General features: G+C 30.9%; 1 protein-coding gene across 1 annotated transcript; it reads right to left on the reverse strand.

The window, feature by feature from the left end:
- Nucleotides 1-782: 782 nt before the first annotated feature.
- LOC114755784 (transmembrane protein 45B-like) lies at nucleotides 783-2,134 on the reverse strand. The gene has a single exon (XM_028944653.1). The coding sequence runs from the start codon at nucleotides 1,890-1,892 to the stop codon at nucleotides 1,005-1,007; it is 888 nt and encodes a 295-aa protein (XP_028800486.1). The 5' UTR covers nucleotides 1,893-2,134; the 3' UTR covers nucleotides 783-1,004.
- Between the last annotated feature and the right edge of the window lie 12,203 nt (nucleotides 2,135-14,337).

The following is a 14,337-nucleotide window of genomic DNA, read 5'->3' on the forward strand; positions in this document are numbered from 1 at the left end:
TTAAGTTTCTGAAGTTAAATATATTTATATTTACACTTATACTTTGTTTTGCCGTTAAAAAAAAAAAAAATTAAACAACAACAAATTTTGGAAAATACCTTATTCACCCTTCTTTGGTGTTGTTGCCATTTCTAACAAAATAACTAAAAAAAAGCATGCTAAGGAATATACAGGTGTTATGGTAAAAAGGAAAAAAAAAAAAAGGTTAAGATACAAATTTGTACTAAAAGTTTTCACTTAAAAGCTTTGGGCAACTAGAGCTTTTTTGTGCAGGTTTGTACCAAAAGTTTTTAAGTTATAGTACTATTGTCTTCTATCGTTAAAAATGTTAGTAGTCAACGTTACTATTTTAATGGTCAATATTAGTTTTTTAACTGTATGAGTCAATATTGCTATGATTTTAAAGTTTCGGATAAACTTGCATATAAAAAAACTTATAGGTACTCAGTACTCTTGAATGAAAACTTTCATGGAAAATTTGTACCTTAATCCAAGGATATAAAAGTGAATACGGTAATGAGATCGAACTAATTCTTTTTAAAAGATCCATAATTATATCTTGATGATCATATCCTAAATTTCATGATTCAAAGATCTCATCAATTATATGGTATTCTCGGATAATTAACAAATTCAACTAATTTTAAAAGAAACCGTAGACATCTCCAATATTTGGTCTCCAAGAATCACTTATAATTAGGAATATTTTCACTTATTTATTCTTCCAAAAACTCATCTTCCTTCCTGTTAAAACTTTAAATATTAGGGCGTGACAAACAAACTTTTAAAATATTGAAAATTCACTACCCATTTGATAGCGTGCTATTATCTGAACCTAAACAACAACAAAACAAAAAAGATAACGTACTATCAGTCTATCACTATCGCAACACACACACACACACATGTATATATATTTATTTAAATAACAAAATAGGTGTAATAAATTATTTAAACGAATTGAATGGTCTATACAAGCACATGCACATATGGAATTCACCAGTTTAATGAGTAACCACATTACCAACAAGTTGTATGCTTTTCTTTTGAAACTCAATGTCGTCATTGGGTGGATCAACCGCTAAACGGCCGTATGCCAGCTTGCCTTGGTAATACTTGACCAGAACCATATAAAACGACACAGCAAAAACGGCAACCCCAATAAAGAACCAGCTGAACTGAATATTAACAAGCGAAAGAGCTCTTCGAAGTGCCTCTTCATTAGAACATCTCACCACAACGTGGCCTTCCTCTGGGTTCATAAAACAGCCTTTAGGAATCAACCCAGGAGTCCAAAGCACAAAACCCATGACCATAAGCCACACACCTTGGAACATTATACTAACCGATCTCAAGAAGCTAACTAAGAAACTGCTTGGCAAGCCAATTCCTATAAGCGTTGTGGTCAAAGAAACAAGAACCAGAAACTGAGCCAGGAGGTGGTATTGGCCTTCTGGTCCATTGTGATCAGAAGTGTGAAAGTGAATGAGAAACAGTTGCTGAGCAAAAGCTATGGCTGCTAACAATTGGGTTAGTTCTCTCTGTGCTTTAGAGGAAGTGAGATCTAAAGCTATGGCGAATGAAGCATAGATGAAGAAGGTTAGGGACATAGATGAATGTTCCAAGTTGTGAAGGTGTGTGGAAGGGATGCTTCCGTCTGGGTCGAATGGTTGGTGATGAGAAGGAGAGATAAAAAGTTCCATGGCTATGAAGATTGAGCTGCTAACCATGATGAAGATAAGTTCTAAGTATTTGAACTTTCGGGTGGGAAACCAGAAAGTTGTACAGTAATTGTAAGACATGGGGCTGATAGCGTGAAGCTTGATGTGGTTAAAGAGGTGCCACAAACCAACTATTATGAATCCAAACCCTAAAGCTACGTGCCCATCCATTCAAAATAATGTGGGAATTGGGTGTGGGAAATTTTGAACACAAGATAGATAACAAGGATTTCAAGTTTTGAGAGAAGAAAATGAAGAATCTTTATGCTTAGTTCATCTATATATCCTTGGAAATAAAGAACTGGGAAAACTTACATATCGTCGATCCTTATATAAACTTGCGCTGAAATAATAGGGACTTGGTTTGGTTGAAAAGGCCGCGTGAGATGATATGAAATAATGCGACGTATAATGGATGCTAAATAATTATTGTCTCTCTTCTGTGTGAAACTCACACAACACGCAAGTCTCACACTTTCCTTCTTTTTCTTGATGAGAGCCCCTTTCCACGAATACAAGCTAAGGGATCTAAAACTTAAAGCAAAATAATGTTGGATAAGAAAATAATGTATTTTAAGCTTGTTCGAAAAGGACATAACTTTTTGGTGGGCACTGCCCATCGAAGACACTCAGAACAATGAAAGTTGAACTAATAATTTTGATTTCATTATTTAATTAATCAATTTTTGAAAGATATTAATAATTAATGTTGTCTATAATCCTCTGTGGAAAGCATCATACTCTGCTTAACAACATTTTTTTCAGCCAGATAACAAGGCTAAGTTCAGAAAATATGAATAGCCTTGGGACTTTTTTTTATTATACATTTAGCTAATGATGATGATCAATTTTCCATAAATATTTGTAGGAATAATATTAGTTGCAAATGTATAGAACTGGATCCTTATTAAAAGATGAGTACAAACATATTTTCCCATATATTTGTAGTTGAAATGATATTTTTAATATATTAACAAGGGTTGGATCTAGCAGAAAGGGTAATTTTTATATTTTTACAATGCAGCAAATCAATATTCAAATGAATGTATTCATATTTAGTAATCAACAGTATCTTGAATAAGATTGCATCTAATAGTAGGATCTGTTGTTATGAAAAATAAAATTTTATACTCAATTTTATTTTTTTAAAATCAATCAATTTGATATCATTGAAATCTGTACTTCCTTTAAACTGATTTTTGAGACGTTTTTTGGGATTGAAAAAGATCAACTCAAATACGGCACGAGCTTTTAAAACCTTGAAATGTGACGTAGAACATTAAATAGACTTAAAGTGTATAAAATTATTTAAACTTTTTTCTTCTTAAATTACAGAAATCTCTAGTTCTCTTCATTTAACTATATTAATTATTATTCCGTAAGTGGGGACCACATTACCCTTTTCTGTTGTGAAAATAGGTGAAGTAAGTTAAACTCCAAATGAAACGCCCACGGAGTAAGTAGGTTCATGATGCGACAAAGCGCGTATGAAGCCAAGAGAGGAAGGATGGGCGAAAATTTCCACGGTCGAGGGTACGTAAAAGTTCGTAATGGTACGTGTTCAGAAAGGAATAACAAAGTCAGAGATCAATTAAGCATACTATTGCCTTGCACGGCGCGGCTGATAGCCGATCGGTATTGATGCCGCGAGTTTTGCAAGGAATAATAAAAGGCAAATATATAAATTATGTGTAAATATGGTTTGTTTACGTCAGATATAAATATGTTCAACTTTTAGCAATTATACATATGTATGTTTGCGTGCACGCATGTAATAAACGTTTTGTATCATTGGGCCAATATAATGCCCCGCATTTTACCAATAAATAAATAAATGAATGAATGAATAGGTAAATGTTTTGTATCATTTCTTTTTTTTCCTACAGAGTGTTTTGTATCATATTACATCTGTTTGCGGGTTAATAGATTGGTCACTGGTCTAAAGAGTATTTTATGTGCACTGTTTGAGAGTTGCTCTCACATTAATACATATATAGCACCGGCCCTCTTTCAACGTTATTGGGTTTAGGGCATTAACTGTCCCTCTTCTCAGTTGTTCTCGCCTGTGTTATCTATCCTCTGTTTTTTTTTTTTTTACTTCCCAAATGTTTTTTCTTATTTCTTTTTATTATAAATTCTACATATAAAATGAGTGACAATATTTAATAATTCATAAGCAAAAAAATTATTTTTTTATATTTTTTCAAAAAAAAATTGTATTCAAATTAAAAAAAGAAACTACATAAATTTCAAAGTATTTTTGTTCTTTTGAAAAATTGTAAAAAAATTCAAAAATGCATTTTTTCCCTATAAGATATCAAAATGTAACTCATTTTATCTAAAATTTAATAATAAAAAAACAAGAAGAAAACCAATTGGAAGGTGAGAAAATAGTTAGGGGCAACAAAAGGGAGGGGAGTCAGGTGACACCTCGAATCCAAATCACTTAGCATTAAGAACAATTTACTACATCTGAAATCTCTAGAACTACTCAATAAAGAATAGTCTGGCAAGACATTTTTCTGCTTCGCTGAGATTGTGTTCTTCAGTTTCTGTTTCTTCTAACAATTTTAGTTTCTTCAGATAGGGAAAATATCTATTCAGTCCCAAAAGAGGGAAATATGTAATACTCCTCCGGTCCTTATTATAAGACCCCATTTGACTTTTTATTTGGTCCTAATTATAAGACCCCAATCCATTTTGTCTCTTATATTTATGCATTTTTTTCCAAGATAATCCTTCTAATAATGATAGTTTTAGCCAATATACTTAATTAGCAAGGATATTTTAGGAATGACAACACTTATTTATTATAAATAACCAACTTAACTTACTTCCTTAATCTCCTCAAATAAGTCAATTGGGTCTTATAATTAGGACCGGAGGAGTATATCTTTTTCTTGGCTTCTGCACTTATTCTGTACTCTAATACTCTAATCTTAATAATAATTGTCTTTTTATTGGGAAAAAAACACAGACAATGATTCAGGATTAATATAATCTTTGGTCCATCAAATTTACTCTTATTTTGATTTTGGTTCTTCAAGATTCAAACCACAGGTTTTGGTCCCTCGATAGGCAAATGGTCTAGATTTTTATTTAATTATAAGAACCAATGTTCTAAATGAAAAAAATCTTAAGAGACCAAAACTTATGATTTGAAATTTGAGGAACTAAAACCAAAATGAATACAAATTTAAAGGACTAAAAATTATATTAGCTCATATTAAAATGAGATAACTTTAACATAGCTGAGTAATATTTTAGAGAGATATAATCAATTACTTACATAAAAATCAATTTGGATCATATAATAAAAAGAATGAAGAAAATTTGTAAAGTTGAACTGCAAGTCTGAAACCGCTATGAGAAATGATTACACGAATCTTGGAAGCTTCGCATTTCTGTCGCATTAATTTTAAAAAGTTGGACGTTGTAAACATGAAGCAGGAAGTTTCCCTTCTTGGTGGTGAAGGAAAAAATAAAAAAGGAAGCTTCCCTTTTTAATTCGAAAGAATGAAAAACGTTAACAAATTCATCCTTCACCTATCAACAACTTTCTTCTATTCCAAAAACATTTATCACAATAATATTCTGACTGATTTCCAATAATCATATACAGTACTATATGTTTATATGTACATCACATAAAATAATATAAATTAATTATATATATAAAAATATAAAGAAAAACATAATTCAAGAGAAGTCACATTTTGCCCTAGTAGTGTGATTAAAACCCCCCATTATCACCATCAAGTGATTCAAAAAAAACCCTGTCACCAAAGCAGAACAGGCATGGCAAAGGTTTAAGCAATGTAAAATTTGATATCCGCTGTCGTTAGTGGAAAATTTTAGTTTTGCATGAAATTGAAATATGAATTTCGTGATGGCCATATCAGTGTCACTTTTAAAAAAATATTTTAGAATGCATAAAATGGAATCTTAAGAAATGAAACGGATAAAATGTAATCTTAAGAAAGCAGGTTTGAGTCGAACTAAAAAGTATCCAAGAGTCTATTCTCGTTGGATACATCTATTGGGATATTTAGATTTTTAGATTTTGGAATGGAAGAGTCAGTTGACATGGCTAACGCACAATCTAATTTGTTTAGAGCAAGCTCAAATCTGAATGTGCTCAGAAGTTGCAAGTTCTATATACTCTATAATCGTAAGCATCCTTTTGGCAAGACTGGGCATTCCACCCCTCAAAGGTTTCGTTAAGATTGAAGTCGATGGATCAATAATGCTTGAGAATGGAAGAAACAGATGTGGAAGGGTAATCAGGGCAACGGTGATCAATGGATCTACAAGTAGGGCTATAAAATCACAACCGTTCTCCTATCTACTGGTAATCTTCCAGGAATCACTCATGCGCTTCGAAACCTCTCCTCTTCCCTTCCCATTCTCTTTCTCTCTCTTTTTTTTGTAACCATTAGATTAACATATTTCAACTGTTTAGATTTTAATTTTTTATAAACTATTTATAAAAAAATTTAAAAAACATTTAGTGCATTTTTGAACCATTAGAATTAAATTTTAATATAGTTTGTAATTTATTATTTATTTATTTTCATAATTAATATTCTAATAATAGTTTTAAAAATATTTAAATTTGAATCGTTAAAATATTAATCTAATGGTTTAAAAAAAAAAAAGAAGAGAAAAGCATGGGAAGGGAAGAGAAGGGGTTCTGAAGTGATCATTCATGGTCTTAATTTATGTTGGGCTTGATCTTTTAGAAAAAATTTAATTGTTTTCTAATTGTATAGAAACCACTACTGTAAAAAGTTGTATAAGTAGCACATATTTTGAAGCATTTTCTTAAATAAATGCCATGGCTAAACATTAAATTTATTTTGGTAAAGGTGCAAATTTACTTATTGTAATATTCCAAAAGAGTACTAGGCACTATAATAAAATGTTGGTTGCCACATCCTGATAATTTTAATCTTAAAAATGGGGAATATAAAATAAACTAAGGGCTAGTTAGTGTAGTAGACATAGAGACGAAACTGTAACATCTTAATTTTTTTTATTCCTAGGATTTAAATATTTAAAAATTGAAAAAATGGGGTTTAACCTATTATTTCCTCAATTTTAAATAGGGTCTTTGACTTCAATTTATCCTAAATTTTTTCTTTTTCCCGTTCCCGTCTTTAACTTCAGTTTATCCTGAATGTTTTCTTTTTCCCGTTCCCCTTTTCATCTTCTCTCCCCCTCTGTTCTCAGCCTTGCCCTCTCTCCCACGTTGTTCTTCATTATTACAGATTATTTTGGCAAGTAAAATTACTTCTAATTACAAATCTTCCTTTATGAAAGTTGTTCTACTCAATTTTGTGTTGCTTAAAGAAAATTTTTAAATATATAGTTTAAAACAAGTGTTGAGTTTTGATGAGTATTAACTACAATATTGTAGATATATTATAATAGATCATTTTTATTAGTTTAGATTTGTTCATTTATTGGTTTTAGTATTTAAAAATTAATTTTTAGTTGAAAATATGTTATTTATGAGATATATCATATTCATACTGATCAAAATTAAATTAAATAATTTATTTGGATTGTTTGACATATTATTGAGATTTTAATTGATTTAGTTTTATTTATTGGGTGACTGGAGGTTTTAAAATAATTATTTTAGCTAAAAAGTCTATTATTTGTGGAAAAAAATCTGACAGTTATACCATTAAAATTTTGATTAGATCATCTATTTATAAATATTTGAGGTACTATTGAATTTTTGATGTTTTGGTTTTGAGGTTTAAACTTCAAATGGGATTTTTTGAATTTAAAATATAATAATTTCATATTTGGAAATTTTAGTAAATAATTTGGAGGATGCAAATGAATAATTTGGCTTGTTAGAAAATTATAAGTTAGTTCTAAAATACATAATTTTTGGTTATGAGAGTTGTGAAAATTTAAAATAAAAATTAAATTAAATTAGAAATTTAATTAATATATAAGCTTAGTTAATTAATTAATTAGCTTATATTGATATGTGGTTATATTAATTGTGTAGATTAATTATTGGATTATTGGTTTGCGCACATTGTTGACTTATGGAAATCCTTTTTATGGTTTTGATGAAAGGTAACCACTTTCCACTTGTTATATATATATATTTGTATGATGTTTTTGAGTAATTTTGAATTACATAAGATTCTTGAAATGCCATTGGGCTATGATTTGAATAATGAAATATAATATTGTTAAAATTTCCTTGAGATACTTCACGTTATTAAAAAATAGTTATAAAATTATGAATTTATAAACTTGTCATATGAGATATGAATTTATTGGGAAATGGTTTTGAGAACTAATGTTGATAATTGAAATTTATAAATCTTGATTTCAGTAAATGTGAAAGTTATTATGTTATTAGTAAATAATCATTTTATCAATCTCATGAGTATAAATACAAGAGGGATGGTGAGCGTTGATTGATGGGAGGTATATTACAGAGAAAATAAGAGGGTGAATTTTGTGCATATTGTAGAGGTAATAAGATGGTAGGACACTAGATGTACACTGATTGATCTTTTGGTCCTTTCATGTGTTATAGGGCATATGACACCCCACTAATAGACTAGAAGGGAAACCCATGGTTCGGTTTTGTGCTTTGTGGATTTTGGTCAGATCACATCACTTGATCAATGAGCTTATTGTGTTGAGCTACTAGGCACTAGGGGTGTTAAAGGCCGACCCATCCAGGTCGATCCGTTCCAGTCCCAGTCTTATTGGGACGGGACAGATCCGTCCCGAAATTTTTTGGGACGGGACAAACCGGGACGGGACGGGACATGGGACGGGGTCGTCCCGTTCCGGTCCTATCCCGGTTCCTTTTTTTTTTTATAAATTTTTTTAATTTTTTATCCTATTTATATAATATCATTTTTTTTATAAGATTTGAGACTATTGTATGGAACTATGGATATATTTATTTAGACTTTTTATATTTGTTAATAATTTGAGATTATTGATTATTAGAATTTTTAGCAAGTTTTTATTGTGTTAAAAGCTTTTGTTTAGAGTTTTTAATGACTATTATATGTAATATTTTGAGCTTTTGTTTAAGAGTGCCCAAACAAATGAAAAAGAAAATAAAAAGATGTTTTTATAAGGTTTAAGCCCAAAAAAATATAATTAAAAAAATCAGATTTGTTTTAAAAAAATTTAAAAAAAAACTTCGGGACGTCCCGGTCTCGTCCAGGATGCGTCTCGTCTCGTCCCGACTGGGACCGGGACAACCCCGGGACAAACAAGGACACAGGACAGATTTTCTGTCCCGTTACTATTCATCGAGATGGGCCTGTTCCCGTCCTGATCCGTCCCGTGAACAGCCCTACTAGTCACATGGGTGAGTACTAGCCTATGGGTTCAATAAGAGGAAATAAGGTGGAATTGAGAGTGAGACATTATATTTTGATATATGTGTAACTATGTAACAATTGTGAATATTATGATTTTCGTAACTGTCCCACTTGACCCCTCCCAAGCATATACTTGTATGCTTAAGAAGTAGGATTATTGGTCACTAAGGCTTTTTGCCTCATCTCGTGGTTTAACATTTTCAGGTAATAGCTCTAAGGCTAGTCTATCAAGAAAGGTGGCGGAGGCTTAGCTATCAAATTTATCTTATATAGCCTCCTTTTTGTCATGTGATAAGTATTTGTATATTGTCACATATAACTCTTTTTGCATACTCTGATTAATCTAGGACTGATTGCCTTAGTTATTTTTGTTGCTGGATTGTGTGCTGATAGAAGGCCAGAGGTCTCTAGGAGTTTGCTTGTGTTTGTAAGTTGTGGATCAACAATAACTTCCAAAAGTGGTTGATTACTGTTGTTTGGAAGAATTTTATTCAAGAAATATCATGTTATGGGCTTAGAGTTAAATGTGACGTTCTGGGCATCATAAAGTCTAAGACCTAGTTATTGTGAAATATTATTAATTATGGTTTTCATACAATTTATTTAGTAAAGCTCTTATAATTATGATTGACATTTTGAATGATTACTTCAAGTCTTTTCCATCATGGTTAACGTTTCTGACAAATCAAATTTCTTTTTATAATAATGGTAATCTTTTCAAAGAGTATACTAAGATTCTTTTCAACCATGGTTAGCATTATTAAATTTTGGGTTTAAAAAGTTAGTAATAGGTTGGAGAGAATCGTTGTTACAACAACAATTTTTGAACTAAGACCCAGGCATAGACTAGACTATTATTTTCAAAATATCTGGTCAAGAAAGGACAGACTAGATAATTGTGTTTGCAATTCCCGAAAATTCTCAGAAATTTATTTAAAAAAAATTAGAACAGGGTGTCTAGAATAGTAATTGAAGCTCTAGAGGTGTTACCAAAGTGAAAATAGATTATTACAAAATTTCTTGCAGCTCAGGATATTTTTGGCTAAACAGCATAAAGTTAATCAAAATTAATCATTTAAAATAGGGAAAAATGCACCAAAGTCCCACACGGAGAATTAAATACAAAAAGTCCCTTGAAATCATCAAATTATTCTTAAGTCCTAAAGGACCTTATTGCAAGAGAATTAATTTGTTTAATTACCAAATTGCCCTTTTTTTTTTTTAAAGTTTGCTTTGACAACTTCAGGTATGATGATTGACAACTATCGCGGTAGGTATTGACAACTCATGCATTACATTTTGTGATGTGCTGAGAAAATATGTTGTCAATGCTTGCCGCAATAATTGTCAATCCTTACGCCTTAAGTTGTTAACGACTACTCTTTCAGTTATCAATGCAAACTTTAAAAAAAAAAAGGCAAGTTGGTAATTAAACAAATAAAATTTATTGCAATGAGGTCCCTTAGGACTTTAAAATAATTTGATAATTTTAAGGGACCTTTTAATATTTAATTCCCTTGGGTGAGAGCTTATTGCAATTTTCCCTTTAAAATATACAAAGACCTCAATAATTCTGAAAAATTTATTTGGAGGATTATTATAGATTATAAAATTGTTTCTAACCTTAGAAGGTAAAGAGGTTAGCTTTAACAATATTCTAAGTCAAATTTTTGTCAGTGGAACATCGATTTTAGATAAACTAGAATTTAAAAGTTGCAGGGAGAAATTAAATCTGAAAAAATCATGGGACTTTCATACAACAAAAGGGAGTTATTGGCATATAGGAATGAATTTTTGGAGACAATGGATTTGATAGAATTTAGGAAAAATTTATCCAACACAGTGGGATTATTTAGTGGAATGTTGTGAAGCTTTATGAGACAAATTTTTTTCCTTATTTTTTGTTGTAATATGGCGCCATTTTTAATCCATTTTTGATGCCTAGGACATGGGGGGAATTGTGCGAATTGTTTGTTGGAAGTTGATTAAAATGTTTAAATCACATGATTAAAAACCCTCTTGTACACATCGCATCATTAGGTTGAAAAAGGAATTAAATAATGTGATTTAGTCACATGGAAGAAACCCTTAGGACACTTGGCTTCATCAAGGAGAAGATGGCATGAATTTAGGACATGTGGACGTGAGACTAATACATTTTTTGAAGGGCAAAATGTGTAAAGTAGTAGCCAAAATTTTGTCTATGAATACTCCCAAATTTCTTTCACATTTTGGTCAAAGAGGGACTTTAGATGGGGAAGGTTTTGCTCTCAAATTCTAAGAGAGGGAAAGGAAGAAAGGCAAGAACACTTAGGGAAGTTCAAGAGATCATTCAATGGAAGCTTCAACTTCTCTTATGAAATTAATTTGCCATTGTTAGAGCTTGTTTTGGGATGTTTTTGTATAGTGTTTCGATGATCAAAATTCTAGAGGAAATGCTACCAAAATTTCCAAAAAACATAAGGAATGGTTGATTTGGAATCAGAACAAGAATTAAGACTTAGAAAGAAGTAGAAAATCATTGTTTATGTATGATTGTTGAAAGAAATCCAACTTCCTATACCCCTATACATGTTTCGGCCAAGCTTGAATGAGAGGCTAGGGTTTGATTCAAATGGAGTTGATGCTTCCATTGTGTTTAAATGATGAAATTGTGTAGGAAAATACTAAGAAAAAGTATTTGGAAGCATTGGAATAAAAACCGGAATTTAAGGCCCCTAAACTTATCTTTTGGCCAAGAGGAGTTTTATAGGAAAGGATTGGATTTTGATAAAACTAAGTTGATATATAAATTCTACATGTAAAATTGTGTAAGGGAATGCGATAACATTTTGAGTTGAATGGGATTCTAACAAGGAATTCCTTTTGTGCATGATTGATAAGCTTGAAGCAAGGACAAGAGAAGAGTCAAGCAGAGAAGCAAAAGAACAAGGAATCAAGTTCAACAAGAGATATCATAGAACTTATAATTTAATGTTAAGTTGCAATATTTGGTTGCTATGTGTTTGCTATGTATTGCTATGCCATATTGTGGTAGAGCTAGTTAGTTGTTAATGTGATATAATTCTTGCATATTATGCCTTGGCTATATGTAATGTTGAGTTGTACAAAGAAGTAATGTGTTGCTCCATTTTCATGGCATGTACATCAAGAGAAAGCATGTTAATAGAGGGAAACATATAGCAAGACATATATTGCTTTGTTGGCATTGTAATTATGGTTCTTTACTACTAAGTTTTTCATGAAATCTTTCTCCCATTATGGTTAAATCCACACCACCTACGGGGTGCAATTGCAAAAGAAAAAGTGTCATACCATACTTTATTACCTAATTCTATATTAAGTGGGAGCATTTGGAACAATTTCTCAAGTCATTAAGTTGGTGAAATTTGAATTTTTAAATTTCTTTTCTTAGGTTACTATTCATTATAACTCTAAATTTCTCCAAATTTTGAAAAATCATAATTATTTCTAAAAAAATCAAAATGATATAGTTTTAAGTCCTACTTCAAGCTTGCAGTGAGCTCTTTAAGGAGAAAATACATTCCAAATATGAATCTAGCTCATGTGTGTCCAATTTTAACGTCAAGATGTACTGTTTATTTGGTCTTTTTTTCAATTTTTCAGAATTTATGCTCAACTTTGGAGGGGTATAACTTTTGTAAAAAACTCTAAATTTCATAAAATACCACTCATTGTAAAGCTAAATATGATCTATTAGAATATCAAGTTTCAGATCCAAAATCCATCATTTGTTTAAAATTTTGTATGGTCAAACTTTACCCTTAATTTGGTCACCTTTCATTCTTTTCATGCAAAACTTACCAAAATAAACCATAACCATTCCAAATATAATTCAACCACATTTCACAGTATATATTAAGTAATTATTCATAATTTGTATTCCTTAAAGGTCATCAAAGTAATAATTCACAATATTTTATACATAATTACAAAATATTCCTCAAGTGGCATTAACTTAATTCTCTCCTAAGATAATTTCCTTTCCTTTCTTCTTGCTTGGCCTAAACCCCAATTGGTAAATATTTGAACATAAAGGAATGATATTTCATAGAAATCTCAATAGCAATAAATCATAATTATCATACTTATCATGCTATTCAAAATGTGACATGTTACATTGAATATAGAGTTATCATGCAGTATTTCATATGCATTTCATTTGCCATGGAAAGAGAGCCATAAATCAACTATTATGCCATTCCAAATTACATATTTCCAAGGCACATTTGACATAGAAATTCACAAATAATCACATAGCTTCCTCAATCACATCATGGCAATATAACATTAATACATTTAAGTAAGCAAGAAAGCAATCAAATTATGAGTTCAATGCTACTTCTTGTTTAACTATACAATTCGACCTCCTTCAATATTTGATGCTCATCTTTGTTTTCTTGCACAATGCCTATTAATCCAAACATAAACACATTCCATATTACCAATAATCCAAGAACAAATTTTGGAATCAAACTCCACCCTATCATAATAAGCTTGGCCAAATTAAAAGTAGTTTAGGATTAGAATTTTCATTTTTGATTCTAATGCTTTCAAACACTTTTTCTTGGTAAATTCCCACACAAAAACACATTCTAAACTTATTGGAATCATCAAATTAAATTGAAAAAACTTCTAGCCCCATAAACCAAACTTGATTGAATCAATGCAATAATTAGGAAACTTGGAATTTCTTTCAAAAAAAATCAATCCAAACATCAACCAAGCAAGCTATTCTAAGCTCTAAATCATAGTTTCTATCCTTCTCTAATCATTCTTCATTAATTTGAAAATTGGACAGCATATTACCTTGGAATTTTGTCACAAAATTCCACTTTAAACAAGCTAGAAACATAGCTAAATTAAAACTTTAACATACCTTGATTAATCCTTGGTTCTTGCTTGATAATTTTTGGCCTAAAACCTGCATGAAATTGGCTCCCAAACTCTTTTTTTTTTTTTTGCAGCAAAAAATCCCCCATTTAAAAAACCAAAAATGGAAGGCTTGTGAGTGGGTATTTATAGATCTCAATGTGGCTTCCTCTTCCTTCCAAGTGTCCCTTAAAAATTTGGAGTATTAGGGCCATGTGGACACCTTAAGATACTGCAGAAATTTGTGAGTGTACAAGTGTCCCTTGGGTCATAATCTTTTGGATAAAATCATGTGATATTTTACATTATTTTAGTTCATAACTTCACCTAATACTTAGGCCACA

This window comes from Neltuma alba, unplaced genomic scaffold, assembly GCF_004799145.2.
Source record: "Neltuma alba isolate B1F8T4 unplaced genomic scaffold, ASM479914v2 tig00010339_pilon, whole genome shotgun sequence".
Lineage (NCBI taxonomy): Eukaryota > Viridiplantae > Streptophyta > Magnoliopsida > Fabales > Fabaceae > Neltuma > Neltuma alba.